Raw genomic sequence first — 16,531 nt, 5'->3', positions numbered from 1 at the left:
CTTAGTGGAGTCAGCTGATTTCAGTCTATTTTTAATAATTTAATAATTTTAATAATTCTTTAGCCTTTGAATTTTGACTTCCTTAGCCTTTGCATTTTTAACGGCTATCTGAATTTTGAGAAAGGACATGATCTGAATTCTTTCTTTTGAGCACATTCTTTAAGAATTTCCTTTCAATCTGCTTCCCCCATACAAAGCCAATAACAATTAGGGTCACACAGGTAATGCTGATAAATTTAAGTATCAGAGTTGAAGTCTTGCTCATAATTTACCTTGACAATTTCAGTACAGCACTTAGAGGACAGTTACTTTTCAGACCAAGATTGAGGTGGGGAGAAAGGCATAATTTAAGCGGCTATGCCTAAAATCTTTGAAGTAAAATGAATTTTACTGCTTTCTGCTCAGTAGATACTTACCTAAAGTATAAGCAGTGCTGTGAAGCTTTTACACTTGGGGCCTAGAACATACCACTTTATCATGGGCTTGTGAGTACATGTGGATTGACTCCATATATCAACATTTAGAGATTTAGGAAAGAAGAACTAAGGGTAACAGGCTTTCATACTTAAATGCAGAAGCTTAAAAGCAGCATGGGCGAGAATCAGAGAAAAGTTCTCCTCCTCTTTCCTGGAGGCAAGTAAGGAGCTTTGCTACAGGGTTTTAGCAATCCTTAGGGCAAGTATGGTTCTACAAAAAAAAAAAAAAAAAAAAAAAAAAAAAAAAAAAAAGCTTTAAGATTTCATGAGACAATTCCCCATTCTTAAATACATGCTGACTGCAACCCATATGCAAGTTTATTTACACACATATAAGTAGTTATATAAGTACCATAGTGATTTGTCATCTTTAGCACAAACGGACACAGCCTGCGTGTGCTACTAGTTTGTCTAATCTGCAAACTCTGAATCTAGCAATTAGAGAGTAAAAACAACAATACATCCTGCCCAAAGTGAGAGAGATTCCACCCATCTGTCCAACAGCAAGGCTAAAAAGCTGTTCAGGTCCTCCTGTCCAGACCAAAGGAGGCCTTGTGCCTTCCAAAAATCTTGAGTAACTTAAATCAAATGTAGCATCACCATTTCCTGAAAAGAAACTAATTTTCCATTTATTTTGTGTAAGTGAAAACAGTTTGTAAGGTTTACCATTTACATGGCTAGCTTGCCAACAGACTCCTCTCCTCTTCCCTGCCTCCATTTGCAATTTCGCTAGTGAGAACCCGAAGAAAAACGGTTTAAATCCACTCTGTTTTATTATAGATATGAGAAAATACATCAGCAGAAATGCCTAACTGAAATCTCAAGGCAATCAGATTAACCTAATTTTGGGACTGTGCTCTCTCCTCCACCCTGTTAACCTACAAACAGCTAAGCATTTGGGTGGGTGGGGAAATCCAATCAAGCTTTACCCACCCACTGATTAGAAGAGTAGATGACAAATGTTTGGCCTTACACTGCTTAAAAGCGTAAAATCAGCTGCTAACAGAACACCTTATAACCTGTGTAGATTTGCAGTGGTACAAATATAGCCATATGTTAGTCAACTACAGTTTTGTCTCTTCTTTACCACTGTTCTGAATCAAATACTCCATGACCAACTTCATGTAAAAAGCTGTTATGTTTTTAATGGAACCTTGAAGTGTGTTCCATTTTCTAGTTTTTGTATCCAAGAGAGCTAAACAAGTTCATCTTTTCCACCCAACTAGATTATCACAAGACAGTCACTTCAATACAATGCAGAGTGTTAAATCAGAAGGAACTTTGTACTGCAACACCTCAACACCTTTAGTCAACTTCCAGTACGCTTCTAAAACAAAGTCCAAATAAAAAGCCACTACAGTAAAACTAAATTTCCATCAACCCTAAGCAAGTCAGAAGCTCTGCATCTACCTAGATTCATACACCACAAAAAACATACAACCACCTAACTACGAGTTCATTTCTTTTGTGGACAGTGTCTTGCATCCCATTTGGAGCAATGTAAAACCCAGGATTTGTTCCTGGACTAAGTTTATCGGTTTGTAGAGGCCTTCCAAATATAAGGCAGTACACAGCAACCCCATGGATGCAGGATTATAGGAATTTGACAACACAAGCAGCAAGCGCTCCTCGGAGAGCCAAACCACTGCTTCACTTCCACATCTATTTTACCACACACAGGCTTTGAGCCGTTACAACCACAGAGCTTGTCTCATGGTGCTACAAGACAAAAATTCAGGGGCTCTTCGTTGGTGAAGCACGCTAGGAAAGCAGACTTAAGTCTGAGGCACGCACTCCCAAGGTCAACGCTTCCCCCACAACACAGTGACATCGGTCACTGCAATGCACCATCGGCTGTTCTGGACTCACAGACCCGGTTCTTCAACAGACAGGCTGAGAAATGGGTGTGCATATCCTTCGCCTAGCCAGGACACAGAGTAAGTGAGCTGAAGGCAGTAACATCTTCGGCAACCTCTGGCAATCTCCTGGCAGCAGTTAGTCAAGACCTCAAGTCTTTCTGTCCAGGAGAAGATTACAGACACTGTAATCTTACCACACAAAGAAGAAAATACCTCCAAAGGACATTTGGGAGCACTGAAAGAGAAGGAGACAATGCCTACAGCTTTAAAAATATATATATTACTGAGTCTACAAGCCAGGAACAGTAACAATAGCAGCTCCCAGCTCTCTAGCCAACACTCATTCTCCCTTTAGCTTCCCACACTAGATACTCAAATGCCTCTCTCACCCTCCTGTTGCACAATACAGCTTTCAGAAGACCCCAACAAAATGTCCCCTACCATTCACATGCACTTCCAGTAACAAGATTCCCAGAACAAGCCTCTCAGTAGTCCCACATAGTCCCAGACATCACAAAGCACCAGATGCTTGGGAACTCTTTTCTCAAGCACCTTTAAAATTTGACCTAGTCCACAAGCTGGTAGAAGAACACAACCAGTTGGTCATAAGAATTGAATCTTTAAACAGAACTGTTCCCTAGTTTCTGCACTCAGGGAAAAGAAAACAAACCAGTAGGTTTGTGCAGAAGCTTAAAATGGTTCTCATTCTAGTTGCAGGCTGTCTTTCTAATGTAACTTGTGGATTCTGACCTAGAACTATGTTTTCAATTAGAACCTTGTCAGCATGATTCAGAACTGTCCATTTTTTGTGTTTAGTGTTCCCCCCCCCCTTAAGAATATTTTAAGAATGTCCCTTAATTGAATTTTCTTATTTCACCTCACTTCCAGACGGCCTCAAAGGACTAAGCAATACAGGAGAAGTATTCCATCACACAACAGCCACATCAAGAAACACCCCTCAGAAGATATTTCCAATCTTGCTTTTATTCAAAACTCCAAAAATGAAATTTAGAAAAAGGTGACCTTTTCTAAGCCTCCCAGAATCTTTCTAATTTTAGTTATCAGTTTTACTATTATTATCAATTCTGGCTCTTGGATTCTGAACATAAAGACTAGATACAACTGGACACATTCAGCAAAAAAAATAAATGACAGCAGCATAATATATGCTACTCGGCAATGAATACAATAAAACAAGAGTTAATAACCAAGTCCAACCTGATAAAGGTAATAAGGAACATTAGAATAATAGCTTCCCAGAAGATGTCTGGCTTGGGCAGAAAGCAGCTCTTGCAGATCTAGCCCGAGCTGCTTGCCAGCCACCTGCATCAGGGAACGATGTTGCTAAAGTGTTTCTTGTCCACTTCACATTGTTCTGGCTGACTTTGTCCTGGACCAGGAGCATCCGCATATGGAAGTGGTTAAGTACACATATCAAATCATTCCCAAAGTGATTATCTGTGCCCTCAAGCCACTACTCAACAACCAGAAGTTTTTTTTTTTTTTTTTTTTTTTTAATAGCACCTTGGGCTCAAAGAGCATTCAACTCCTCTGCCAGGCTGTCCCTCATTAATGCCACTCTTACTGAAGCAATTGCTGGCATTTACGGGTCCAGAAGCATTTTTAAGAGTGAAACGAGGGGGATGTGATCCCTGACCCAACTTTCATCATAGTCCCACCAACAGCTGAAAAGAAAACACCCTGCGTGCAGCACAAGGGTTGGAAGAGAACTCAGGCTGCCCGTGAAACACCTGAATTCTCAAAATATGTCTACGAGACTGACAATGCAAGCATTTTAAAACGAGATGCGTGTAGTACACAAATAGATAAGAAACACAAACCTATTAGCAAAGGAAAGACACCATCAACCAACAGCACTTTAAACATAACGCTGAAGCATTGTGTTCATAGTCTATCACGAGGCTCTTTTCTGTCAGAGAGAATTAGTAATATTGCTCCTACTAAACTTCTCAAAATTGGCAAGGAGCAAGAGATGATGAGTCTTGCTGGTTGTACAGACTGATTCGAATTCAGCAAAGCCAAACATCATACACATAAAAGAAGGGTTGGGTCATGCTTACCAGGTACCTATAGCTTGCCAGCCAGGACCCTGGATTTTAGTAGCACTGTAAGGACTCCAGGGTAACAACAGAAAGCAACTGAATATGAGCTCTCAGTGTGATGCTGCAGCCAAGAGTAAACATGATCCCTGATTGCATAAAAAGGGAACATTAGGTAAGGAATAATGCAATTTCATATAATATTTGCAAAACCATTACAAGATTGCTGTGCCCCAGCTCGAATGTTTCCATTTCAGTAGGTTTACAGAGAAGCCAAAAAAACTACTAAGAATAATTTTGAGTCTGAAAAGCATCTGAAAAGAGCCCTTAATCTATTTAGAGTATCAATGATAGGACTAAGAGTTGATCTGTATGCAAATTGCACATGCCTTCATACGGAGGACATTTTTCCCACAGTCTCCGGTCACACAAGCCATAAAAATACCAGATATATTAAAAGCTGTTTTCGTTTTCTGAAGAGTCCACATAAAAACTGAATCAGTAATTGCTTCTCATTAAAGACTCTTAGGACAGATAAACTAACAAATTCCAAGAGAGTTTTAAGCCAAAAACTCATAGGCTCAAAACAATCTTAGAAGAACTTCTAAAGACTGGTTAGTGAAGGCGAACACACCAAGTACTCACAGTGATGTTTCTGACCTTAAATAAATCTACAGTTTATAACCTATTCATATACAAGTCACCCAGGAGATTCACTCTCACACATAACTTGAATAGCAATATTCCAAATGACATCTACGAAGAAGAGTCAGTTGAATTTGACATCATTACAAAAAAAAAAAAAAAAAAGAGAGAGAGAGAGAGAAAGAGGAAAAGCGGGAATAAAGGCAGCTAACAGATCTTATCCAAAGCAATATTTCTTTGTTTAGCAAATGAGATAACACTTTTGGGAGTAGCAACCAACTCAACAGGGATTAAGATGAGAAAACAAAGAGATTTAAATGCCTAACAGTAATTCTGTAAGTGATGTTCTGCATATCACTCATTTGAACATAACGAAAAAAAATGCTTCAAAATAAAAAATGCAGGAGTAATGTGGTATTGTTAAAGTTTGTATTTAACCAGGCCATATGAAAACTGCCTCCTTCCTATCTACTCAAGTACAAACATAATGTGAGATGCAACAAATCCCCATTTTACCTCCAGCATCAATTCCATTCCCCACTACCATGAAGAACTGACAGTCTCACGAGTGTTTTTTATACACACGTGTCACTTCAAACACCAAGATAGACTAAGCCAGACTTCAAAACAGAGCTACACACTTGCCCCTTAGCACTGTCTAGGGTGCCTGTTTCTGCATTTATAACCTATCATTTAGCTATAAAACCACCGCGAGTCTGTTAGCACTGCAGGCTAGGTGCACATGGAGGGCAGAGCAATGGAAGTACGCTCCAGCGCACGCTCCCTCATCTGTCCTGTGCTTCCTGCTCTCTTGTTCACTCTCTAACAGCTGCCACCACCACTGCCTGCTCTGTTACCCATACTGGGATTTTCACAGAACATACTTTTCAAGGGAAACAGGTGACGCTGCTAGGAATAGAGAGGGAGACAGCCTTTATGGGGTCCTGTAGAACTGCATTCTTTTCAGATTTTGCCTCCAACGGTCATCTTTCTACCACCACAAACTTCTGCTGGAATGCACAGGTTCAGGCAACTGCTCTGGCTTTTTGTTCGTTTGATCAGTGATGAAAGGAGAACTTCTCCCCGCATAAAAGTGTTCATAGAAAAGAACTTTGTTCTCCATCTTACCTGCCCTGGCTCTGGCAGACTGACAGACTACTAACCTATTTGTAGACTAGTACAGAATCTGGCAGTTTTCTGAAGGCTCAAAAAAAGAATTTCAGCCATCATTTACAAACTCAGATACCCAGCTTAGCATTTAATCAATGTGTACCGCGACACTGTTTGAAATTGAAGCGTGAAAGACTTTTAATGTACATTTAACAAAAAGCTGTAAAAAGTAGTACAATGTCAAAAATAAAGAGAAGTGATGTGGTAGCAAAAGCTATGAGGAAAAAAAAAAGGGGGGGAAAAGAGCAGGTTCCATTCCCAGTTATGTACTGTGGCTTGGAATCCAGCCACCAAAACCTATGGGACATCAGACAGTGATGTTCTGAGAGCTCTTCACTGTATGGCAAATTCCCTATAGCTAGAATACTTTATGGAACCTCTGTTTCGTCAGTTCCTACTAGCCGTTTTTTGCTACCCTAGTCTTGACAGAGTTGATCATCTAAGGTTAATGCATATGCAATAAAGAGTTTGTACTCCCGAACTAAATACTGATCCATCTTTCTTGCAGCCTAACTACTTACTTGCTGAAGGTTTACTACTTAAAAACTTATGTAACTCAATTTAAGTAGCAGCTGTTTTGGTACCAGAAATCGCTATGATGCCAGAAGGTTAAAGAAACAGGTCACCCTGTGGACTATCCTTCCAGATAGATCTTGCACTTCAGTTTGCCCATTTTCACACCCGTGAGCCGCATCTGAAAGTTACACTGAAGTAACAAGCACTTCAGAATATTTTCTCTTCATAGAAAAATTCAAGCACCCAACTTACTATCATGACAGAAAAAAATATCTCTGTCCCAAGTATTACACAAATGAGGACTGTAACACTTTCAATGTCATTATTGTGATAATGTGGAAAACTAACATACAGTGATAACACAGAAAAATCTGCTTTATAAAAAAAAAGTTTGATTAGGAATATATTCTATTTATGAAAGACCACCTCATTCTGTTTCATCTGACATTTTTTCAGACTATGATCTTGTTGAAAAATTAATTATCAGATCATCTGTTTTTTGATGCTAAAACAAGCTGAAACTCTTCTCTTCCATCAGTATCTGAAACCAAAACATATGTTGATGAGAGGAAAAATAATATATATGCATATATCTCAGTACACCCTTCCCTGGCTACAACCATATACTAAAGCAGCAAAATCCTTGCCAGAAGTGTTTTTTTTTTTTTTATAAATACACTTTACAGTCAAATTATAAACCAAAATACACTGCATGCTTAATCAAAAAATAGAACAAAATCCAAGCACACAGAATGTAAAAGCAGAATGTAAGTCAAACAGCACCTAACTTCAACCCATTTTTGCTAGCGAAAAACACAACTGCTTAAACTCTTTGCTTATTTTTTCTACATAGTTTGGACAGATCTTTATCCTTTAAAGCCAGAAATAAAGCACCAGAAAGGCTATAGGATAAATTTATAACACAAAGCTTGCATCAACATGGTGTACAGGAGAAAAGCAGTTTTAAGCAGTGCTGACAAAGGGATGGTCCACGTGACTCAAGAGAAATAAGAAACAGTGTTAGTGAGAAACCTCTTCTTTTTTCCCTAAAAAGCTAAAATGAAGAATACTCAAAATATATATAACAAAAGCTAAAAAATATGTATATTTACTTCCTAAAATGTACTGAGTAGTGTCTGTGAACCATCAAAATACATCAAATCCAACTTCCCTGCCCCTTTTCTTAAGGCTCTAACTAGCTGCAATAGACGATTTGAATATTGTGACAAACATTTTGATGCCCGTAAGGTTCCCTGAGTTTCACACTTTCAGATAACGATGTTGATTCCTATTGTTACAAGTGTTGCAATAATTCATCCAACAGAAAATACACAATTCAACTACCATAGGTAGGACTGTATCCCATGGAGGCACCGCGATGACCAGCGGCAATACAGGCTTCCTGTGTTTTGCTGCTGGTATTCTTAAGTTTTGTTTCCAAAATCTACTTCATCATAAGCACTCTTAATCTGTAATTGCATAAAACTGAATTAAGTCTGTCCACATTTATTGCTATGCTTAATATGATCAGGCATTCTCATGAAGAATTATCTTCATAGGAAATAAATGAATTGTTTCCTATCACCTTGCTGTGATAGGAAACAACAAAAAATGGTTTAGAAAGGCATGTCAAGAGCAACACAAATTATTTCAGACAGTGTAAAAATTAGTCTAATCCTGAGTGCAACCACAAAAGGAAAAAAGTGAGATTAAGGAAAAAAAAAAAAAAAAAAAAAAAAAGACCCAGTGGCACAAGAACAGAATTCCAATGTGCTGCTGAGAGCTGCACAGAGGATTAATTGCACAATGCAGAAACTGGGTACATTTAAAGCCACCCTGCAGCTGGGATTCCCACCTCACGGCTAACAAGCAACCTTGGCAGATGATGGATGAGACTGGAGGACTCTGTAACAGACACGGAGTAAGACAAGGAACACTCCTCAGAGAAAAGGAGGGGGTCTATAGCAAAGAGTGAGCAATGAAAAAAGGATGGCAGGATGAACAGTAGGGGGAAGAAAAAACAAAGCCCTAAACCAAGCCCAGTACACAAAGTAGAAGGTAACCTGGAAGAGAAGATGGTAAGCAAACAACAAGCAAGTTCTATTAAACCAGCTCCTCCCTCCAAAGAGCTAGAGTAAGACATTTGAATTTACACAGATTTAAGTAGGCATCCAAAAGTCACAACATGAAGGATAAGTGGATGCTGCCCAACGGACATCACACTTTCAGGCTTCTGCCTATCCCAGTTATATGACCTATTTTTAGAAAAACAACTCTTCATTTATTTGCTAAATTCAAAGAGATAACAGACTCATCATTCATCATCTCTCAAAGCAGAGCGTTCAGGGAAGGTTCATTATTCAGAATGAATTTCTGCTTGCTAAGTAGCCTGAATATAAAACCTACATAGTTAGGATTTACATCCCTACTCAATAGTCATCTTTGTTTCAGTGCAAAGACTGCACACAGTGGTTGTGTTTACAGTTCTGCTCACAAAAATGTAAGTTTTGAAGCCTAGCCTTTTTACATGAACACAAGCCCCCAATTTCAAATCATATCATATTATAGTTCCAGGAACTAATATCAAAATATAAGGGAGATACTTGAAGGACACAACCTATCTGTGACCACTTCTGGATGAATACAAGGGGAGAAATGGAAAAAATAAAAAACTTGGATTCTAGCTGCTCCTTTGCTAAGAAACCATAGAAAGCATTCACTTGGAAAATTAGAGCAAGTACCACTGGAACATGAAGTAATTTTGATCATATTTAACCTCAACAAGAAGGGCTGCCAAAGTTAGCATGTTTATGGTGTCCATCAATATTCATTAGAAAAGAATTTATCTGAAGTTTGAGATAATGTTAAAGCTTAATGCTGGCAATTGAAATTACTGCCTAATACATAAGATACAGGATTGCATTTAGTGAAGTACACACAATAGGCAACTTGAAACTGAAAAAAATGGGAAGTGGGTTCCTTGTTTAGCCTGCTAAATTTAGGCAGAAATTGAACTTTCTGAGCCTAAACAGCTAAGCCATAAAACTCCTCTCTCAAGACTATTTTTATATAACAAGGAAACACCACAGTTGCATAAAAGGAAATAACAAAATTTCAATTACAAAAAAAGTGAAAATTATTATTTTCATACAGTCACAATAGAATTCATTCTTTGATAAATTATCCTTGAAAATAACACAGCAGTGTACAATAATTTAATTACAGATCACAAACCCTGCATTTTAACACTATGCTTTTCTAGCCCTGGGTATTTTATCCTGGTAAATTCATAAGAATGCAAGAGAGGACCAGGACTCTGCACATGTCTGTGTAGAGTTATTAATGTTACTTTATAAGAAGTAAATTGGATCTTTCAGTAGGATTTCCAAACTATATTTCTCATATGAAGAGCACCACATGTCTTAAAATCATCGGATATACAGTAACACCGCAAACCAATGTGCTTGTTGGTATACTCCCTAAAAAATATATTTGTTGGAATAATATATCTGTGGTTCCATAAAAACAAGGCAGTGAAATAATCCAAATCTGAACAGATTAGAACTGTAAACAACCAAGATAAAAATCAGCTCTTGGAATGTATTTAGTGTTTCATAGTTGGAATTTGAAACTTAAACAAGTATCTCAAAATAACCGCATCACAATACAGCTAATGGCCCAGGACATATTTAAATTCATGCATATAAGCAAATGGAAATACCAAGTCAAATGCACAACAGATGGTCACTCTTAACTGTTCATTACACTTTAGAAATAAAAGGGCTAGAGGATAAACAGAAAAACTACGATAGTCTGCACTGGAAAACAAATACTCGATAACAAAAAAAAAAAAAAAAAAAAAAAAAAAAAAAAAAAAAAGAAGTTATGAGCAGCGGAAAATACTCCAGCAACACTTACATACAGTTAACAGTTGTTGCCTTTACCATTCTAGCAGAATGGAATGACTTGTCCCTCTCCACAAAAATGATCTAATCAGGCATGAGAAGGGTGCGGAGACCTGCGTAAGGAAGTACATTGAGGAGGAAAGATACTAAGTGAAAGCAGCCTCTCAGAAAGCTACAGGGAAAAGGGTATTTGCAGAAGAGCTACAAATAGAAGCATAAGGGAGCACAGGGGGAAGAAAAGCACAGAAAAGCAGGTGTTCCAGCAAGGAAGCTGGTCGGATATGACATCCCATTTTTTAATATAGTCTCCATTTCCTGCAACCTTTTTCCTCTTAGTCCCTTATACTACACATAGCTTCCCATCTCCTCAAGCACGTCACTACTTCTCTAGTGTGAAGATGTCCTGCTCGAAGTCCTTTTCGCATGGTTCTGCAGTAAGATAAAACACTGCTCTCTGTATCTCCATTTTTTACTTTATATTGTTGAAATACATTTTATTTGCTGAGGATTTATTGGGAATGACCGGTGAACATGTTAAGGGCCACAAACCCCCACAGTAGGTTTCTGAAGCACAGCCACATATCCACATCCCACCCTGCCTCACTGCAGATACATACGTCTGTCTTAAATCACGTTAATTCTGTCGCAAATGCTTTGCACGTACCTGCAGTATACAGAGCAATGAACCAAAGTGCACAGTATCCACACGAGGTAATTAAAGACTGCTATCAGAGGACAGTCCAGCAAGCTCCTGACTGCAGTTACAAGATCACAGAAGCAGTAAGGCAACAAAAAGACACTTCTAAACAAGTAGCAGAAGCAAAATACCTAGCCTCTTCTAAAAATGGAGCTGGATCAGGTTATGAAGGAGGTTCTAAGAGTTGGCGCCCACAGTATTTAACAAACACCAGAACTCAACGCCCTGCCACTCTTTTTCAATTATTCCAAACACTCTCAAGCAAGATAACTAATTTAAAGTTGCCAAAAAGGTAGCTTCCATATGAAGATGCATTATCAATTCTGTAAGTGATAATAGCTTTAATGAATTAGCAATAAAAAAGTCCTTTCCTGCTATTGTTTGTGTGTGTGTATATTCACACATTTACAGGCATGTGTGAATATGTGTATATATATGTCTATACATTTTTATACCTTTTGTGGGGGGGGGGGGCTGTGTGGGGTCTGGATTCTTTAGCAAATAACTTTAAAGTTATTCTTAGATTACGGTCCTCTCGTATATGCCTGTATTTCTGTAGAGCTGGTGTTTCTGAAGTGTCATTAAGAAACCATGTGCAACAAAGAAATGAAAAACTGATTTGTGTTCCTCTCCCAATATTTACAACTCTAGGAAGTCAGATACACTGACTAATAACTATAAGCCAGAGATGACTACTCCAGAATTAAACATTTACATTTGAAGCAAGCATTACAGGCCAGTTAACAAATGTTATGTTTGCATCACTTGAGAAAAAAAAAAGGACACAATATATTGAGGTCTATCAAGATTAAAAAAGTGTATTGAAGAACATTTGCTATCCCTACCCTGAAGTGTTTCCATAGCAGCTAAAACAATTACTAAATCAAAGCAAAGAAATAATATAAAAGCTATGCACCTGATGACAGGCCATAGATTGTTAGATTTGACTTGTTCATTTAATCATTAAACATCACCTACTTTCTAATACATCACATACATCTTTGCAGTTATGCTCAGGCCAGCACAGAAATTTACTGCGATAACAGGAGTACGTTAAAAAGGAGTATTTATGATTGACTCTGCTTTGATTACTGTGGCTTCATGTCACAGAAAATGTAAGGCTTGCTCTATGTGCTCCGCAGAATGAGGATTTCCATAGTAGAGCAAGTTAGTTGGTCCCACTTTCTATCCCACATAATTAAAGAAAATCAAGCACTACATACAAGCTCATTTTTCCTTTCCCTCCAGAAACTTATCACAGATGACTTTCTCAGTGACATTAGAAAACAGTAATACTAACCTCTGCTACAGAGTAGACATCTTTCGTAGCCTCCCTTTAAGCTTTCATAAGCTTTCATAAGATGCACTTAATTAAAAGTCCTTCTCAATTTTAGAAATGCCAGCATCCATGGCTTAAAGTCACAGATGTTTGACTTTTCAGCCTCACCTGAGAGCCATTCAGAAAATCATCTAGTTATGTATTAACTAAAAGGCATCATCACCATCACTATACAAACGTAAAGGCTATTTCTCTGTATTCTTTATGTAATCATAGAGAATCAACTGTAGCCACTTTTTTTTATAAAAAGCTAAAGCCACAATTGCTCTGCAACAAGCATCCAGAAAAGAGGAAACAAAAATATTTTGACATCAGTGCATAACTGGTCTTTCATCTACCTCCAGCCAGGTTAGAGAAACTAAACAAATAACAGCTTCCTCTATAAATGAAAATGCAACACAACACTAAAATAGGTTCTCGATGGTAAAAATAAATACATAAAACACTTATGGGAGAGCAAAAAAGGGATGGTTCTAATGTAAGTACTTTTCTCCTTATGTCAATTCCCATAACTGCCTTTTAGCTGCATACACGTACAGTTTCAGGTCAATGGGAAGTAATGGCAGCATTTACACTCTCCCTACCCATGGGAAATTACCCCCCAGCAACAGATCTGGTCAACTGCCACTCACTCCTATACAACAGATCCAACCTTAAAAGCATCTCAGATTCAACACAGGGCCCCAAGGACATTGTGGGTTTAAAAAGCCAAATCGCACATTATTCTATTTAGAACAAGTGCTCTCAAAGCACACAATTTTGCTCTTAACAGCAAACAAAAAAAGCCAGTATCATTAAGAAATACTTCCGATTTTGTGTGAGAAGCTGACTACAGAAATTATCCAGGTTTATATATTATGTCCCAAATAAGCAAGAGGGGCAAGAAAGCCAGAGAACAACTAAGAGTACGCGAGCATCTTGGTTGGGCAAGCTAACAGCTGGAGCGGTTTGAGAGCAGGGGAGGTCGTGCAAATGCACAGTAAAAAGAATAAAGGGCAAACAGCCCAGGAAGAAGAGGGCGTGGAAATGCAGATAAACAAGAAAGGTGACTTTGGTCACAATATTTCTACACAACATAGAGAAGAGCAAGACAGGTAAGGACTTCGAGGTTAAGTCAGACCTCTGCTTCTGTTACCAGGAATACAAAAAGCTTAGAGCTGTGAAGTTTCTAATTCAGATACTATCTCACAAATGTTAATTTTAAGCCTGAAGATATCAGCCTATTGATGTACAATTCACTGTTTCTACAATTTCACCTCCCCATACATACAGGAAAACACTGGAGCAGAATCTGATGGGTTTAACATGGACAGAATTTTCAGAATTCTATCTTTACTCTAATCCTCACAAATTTTGAAAAATCAAACTTTTTTTCTGCATAATAAAGTACATAAGAATTCCCTTTAGTCATGTATTTTCTGCCATTCCTCCACACAAACAAGTTGACCCTGTGGTCTTTATAAGATGCAATAAATCTTTAAATTCTTTCTAACTGAAGTTTCAGAAAGCAGTTTAAGAAGTATCATGTTCTCATATCAACAAGTGGCTTTTAGCAGAAGGAGGACAAATCAGAAGTAAAATGAACAGGTAGGAGAAAAAAGAAGTTTACAGATGCCAGTATTTCCTGATGTAAGTGGTTGCAAACATGATCAGCAGCACAGGAAAGTCCTTAGCATTATCCATATACTTGACGGGTAAGCTGACTGTGTTGACGGAGACGCCCTCACTGTCCACAAAACTTGGTCTGAAATGGGGAGAAATCACCACGTACTTTTCATTTTATAAACAAGGTACTGCCCAATTTGCTCAGGTTAAAAAGGTATTATACCACAGCCTCCAAGCACTGGCACACATTTTTTTTCAGGCCCTAATCCGATAAGAACTAGTGCTTCAAGGCTTAGCGAAAGTTTACTCATTTAAGTGATAAAATGCTTCTTTTAGATTTTCTAACTCTCAGCATGTGTGGTTTCTTTCATGAAAGAAATGTAAAAAGCATGAAGCACAGAAATCTTGGAATGCTTTTTTATTCCTCAAGGTGTTGACTATGAGATCCAGAGACCTCCAAGCCTGGCATTTCAGTGAAATAACTGCTGACTTATCCCACCGTAGGGAAAATGAATGACAAGCATGAAATATGCAGCTCACATTCTGAAATCCCAGTCTACCTTAGACAGGACACCACAAACGAAGCTAGTGAGCTCTGCAGTTTCTTTACGAGACCAAGCAAAACTTGCCTTTTATTCACAATGTCAAAAGACGGGGAAAGTGCTTTTCTGATGCTTCAAAACCACAGATTCTACAACAGACGAACTCTGAGGAGTCAGAAGTGGTACGGCTTGCCATGAAGTATTTACTGACCTTATCTACACAGACTTCTGTAAGTAAATCCTTAGCATGTTGATAACTTGCATCAAGTTATCCAAAGGGTCTGTTAGAAGACATTTATGTCAAGATGTAAGAAGGACTACAGCAAGTCGCAAAGGAAATCCAAAAGGGAGAAATACACTACTTTAGCCAGGACCATAGAAACGTGTAATCTAGTCTGTAAAGAAAGGCAGCCCCGATCATATGAAGCAGCATCTCTCAGCAGTACTATTCACGAGCTGACCTGTAACAGTGCCACTCGACGTTCTTTGGCTTCCTCCAAGTAAATTTTGGCAACTAGATGGTTTCTATGTTTAGCTATATGATACTAGCACACACAAATTACTGAAAGTCTTCTAAGAAAATTCGAAAGACATACTGGGGAAAAAAAAGGGGGGGCGTATTTCACACTGCTGGATACGACAGTATTGCACTATTAATCGTGTTGTTACAGTCATTATTGGACACGCACACAAAATAGGTAAACTTGTGCTATATATCATGCATCTTCCTTAAAAATAATAAAACACAATGCGCAACACGATGCTCGGGAGCCGCCGACGCGTTTACGAGCGCAGCCCAACTCGGCCGCCCCGGGCAAACAGCTCGCGAGCGAACTCCGCCAGCCGGCGCCGTCCCTGCCTCGTTCCTCCCGCGCGGCGGCGGCGAGGGAGGAAAGTTCAACGGCGGCACCGGCCCCGCGGCCGAACCGCGGCCGACCCCCTCGATCCCCCTCCCCGACGCGCCCAACAGCCCGCGCAGGGCAGACACCCCCAGGGCCGCCGCCACGACCAGCGGCGCGATGAATAGATAGACAGATAAACAGACGTATCTATCCTCACGGCCGGGGGAGAGGGGGCGACGCGGCGGGCAGCGCGGCGCAGGTGCGGGCAGGGGGCGGCTGCGAGCAGCCGCAGGGAGGCAGGTGCCGGCTACTCACCGGCAGCTCCACGCTCACTTCGGCGCCGTCCAGGAGCAGGACGCGGCAGTGCAGCACGGGCTTGCTGTCGCCGGCGGCGGGGATGTGCACGGGGGCTCCGGCGCCGTGCGCGACCGCGGCGGGGTGCGGCGAGGAGGGGAAGCCTCCGGCGGCGCCTCGCAGCCCCCCGTCCCGCTCGTCGCCCTCGCCGCCGAGCCCCCCGCGGCCGGCTCCGCGCGCGCCGCCTCGCCCGTAGCGCTGCATCGACCGCCGGCCAAAGGTCCTGCGCAGGAACCGCAGCATCGTGGGGGCGCCCTGCCCGGCCGCGCACACCCCCGAGCCCGCAGCTCCGCGCCCGGCCCCGCGGCGCCTCCCAGCGCGGCGCGGCGCGACGCAGCAGCGCCGCCCGCCGGGAGGCAGCCCGCGCCGCCCGCCCGCTCCGCCCTCCGCGCCGCCGGGGCGGGCCGCGCCGCCGCTCCTCCCGCTGCCTCCGGGCGGGCGGGCGAGGGCGAGCCGCGGCCAGGGGGAGCTGCTGAGGCGGGCGGCGGCGGCCACCTGTAGCGGCGAAGCCGGGGCGGGGG

At 40.7% G+C, this 16,531-nt stretch overlaps 1 protein-coding gene across 2 annotated transcripts in view; it reads right to left on the bottom strand.

The window, feature by feature from the left end:
- The window catches only part of EPB41L4B (erythrocyte membrane protein band 4.1 like 4B), a 157,839-nt gene extending 141,558 nt beyond the window's left edge, over positions 1 to 16,281 (bottom strand). For both annotated transcript variants that reach the window (XM_088526024.1, XM_088526016.1), the window contains exon 1: positions 15,972 to 16,281. In XM_088526024.1, the coding sequence (XP_088382150.1) occupies positions 15,972 to 16,253 (282 nt within the window). In that variant the 5' untranslated portion in view covers positions 16,254 to 16,281. The remainder of the gene's footprint in view (positions 1 to 15,971) is intronic.
- Between the last annotated feature and the right edge of the window lie 250 nt (positions 16,282 to 16,531).

Source organism: Tinamus guttatus, unplaced genomic scaffold (assembly GCF_059628265.1).
Source record: "Tinamus guttatus ecotype Peru unplaced genomic scaffold, ASM5962826v1 Tinamus_guttatus_pri_ptg000025l, whole genome shotgun sequence".
Taxonomy (NCBI): Eukaryota; Metazoa; Chordata; class Aves; order Tinamiformes; family Tinamidae; genus Tinamus; species Tinamus guttatus.
This window is presented reverse-complemented; position numbering and strand designations above follow the sequence as displayed.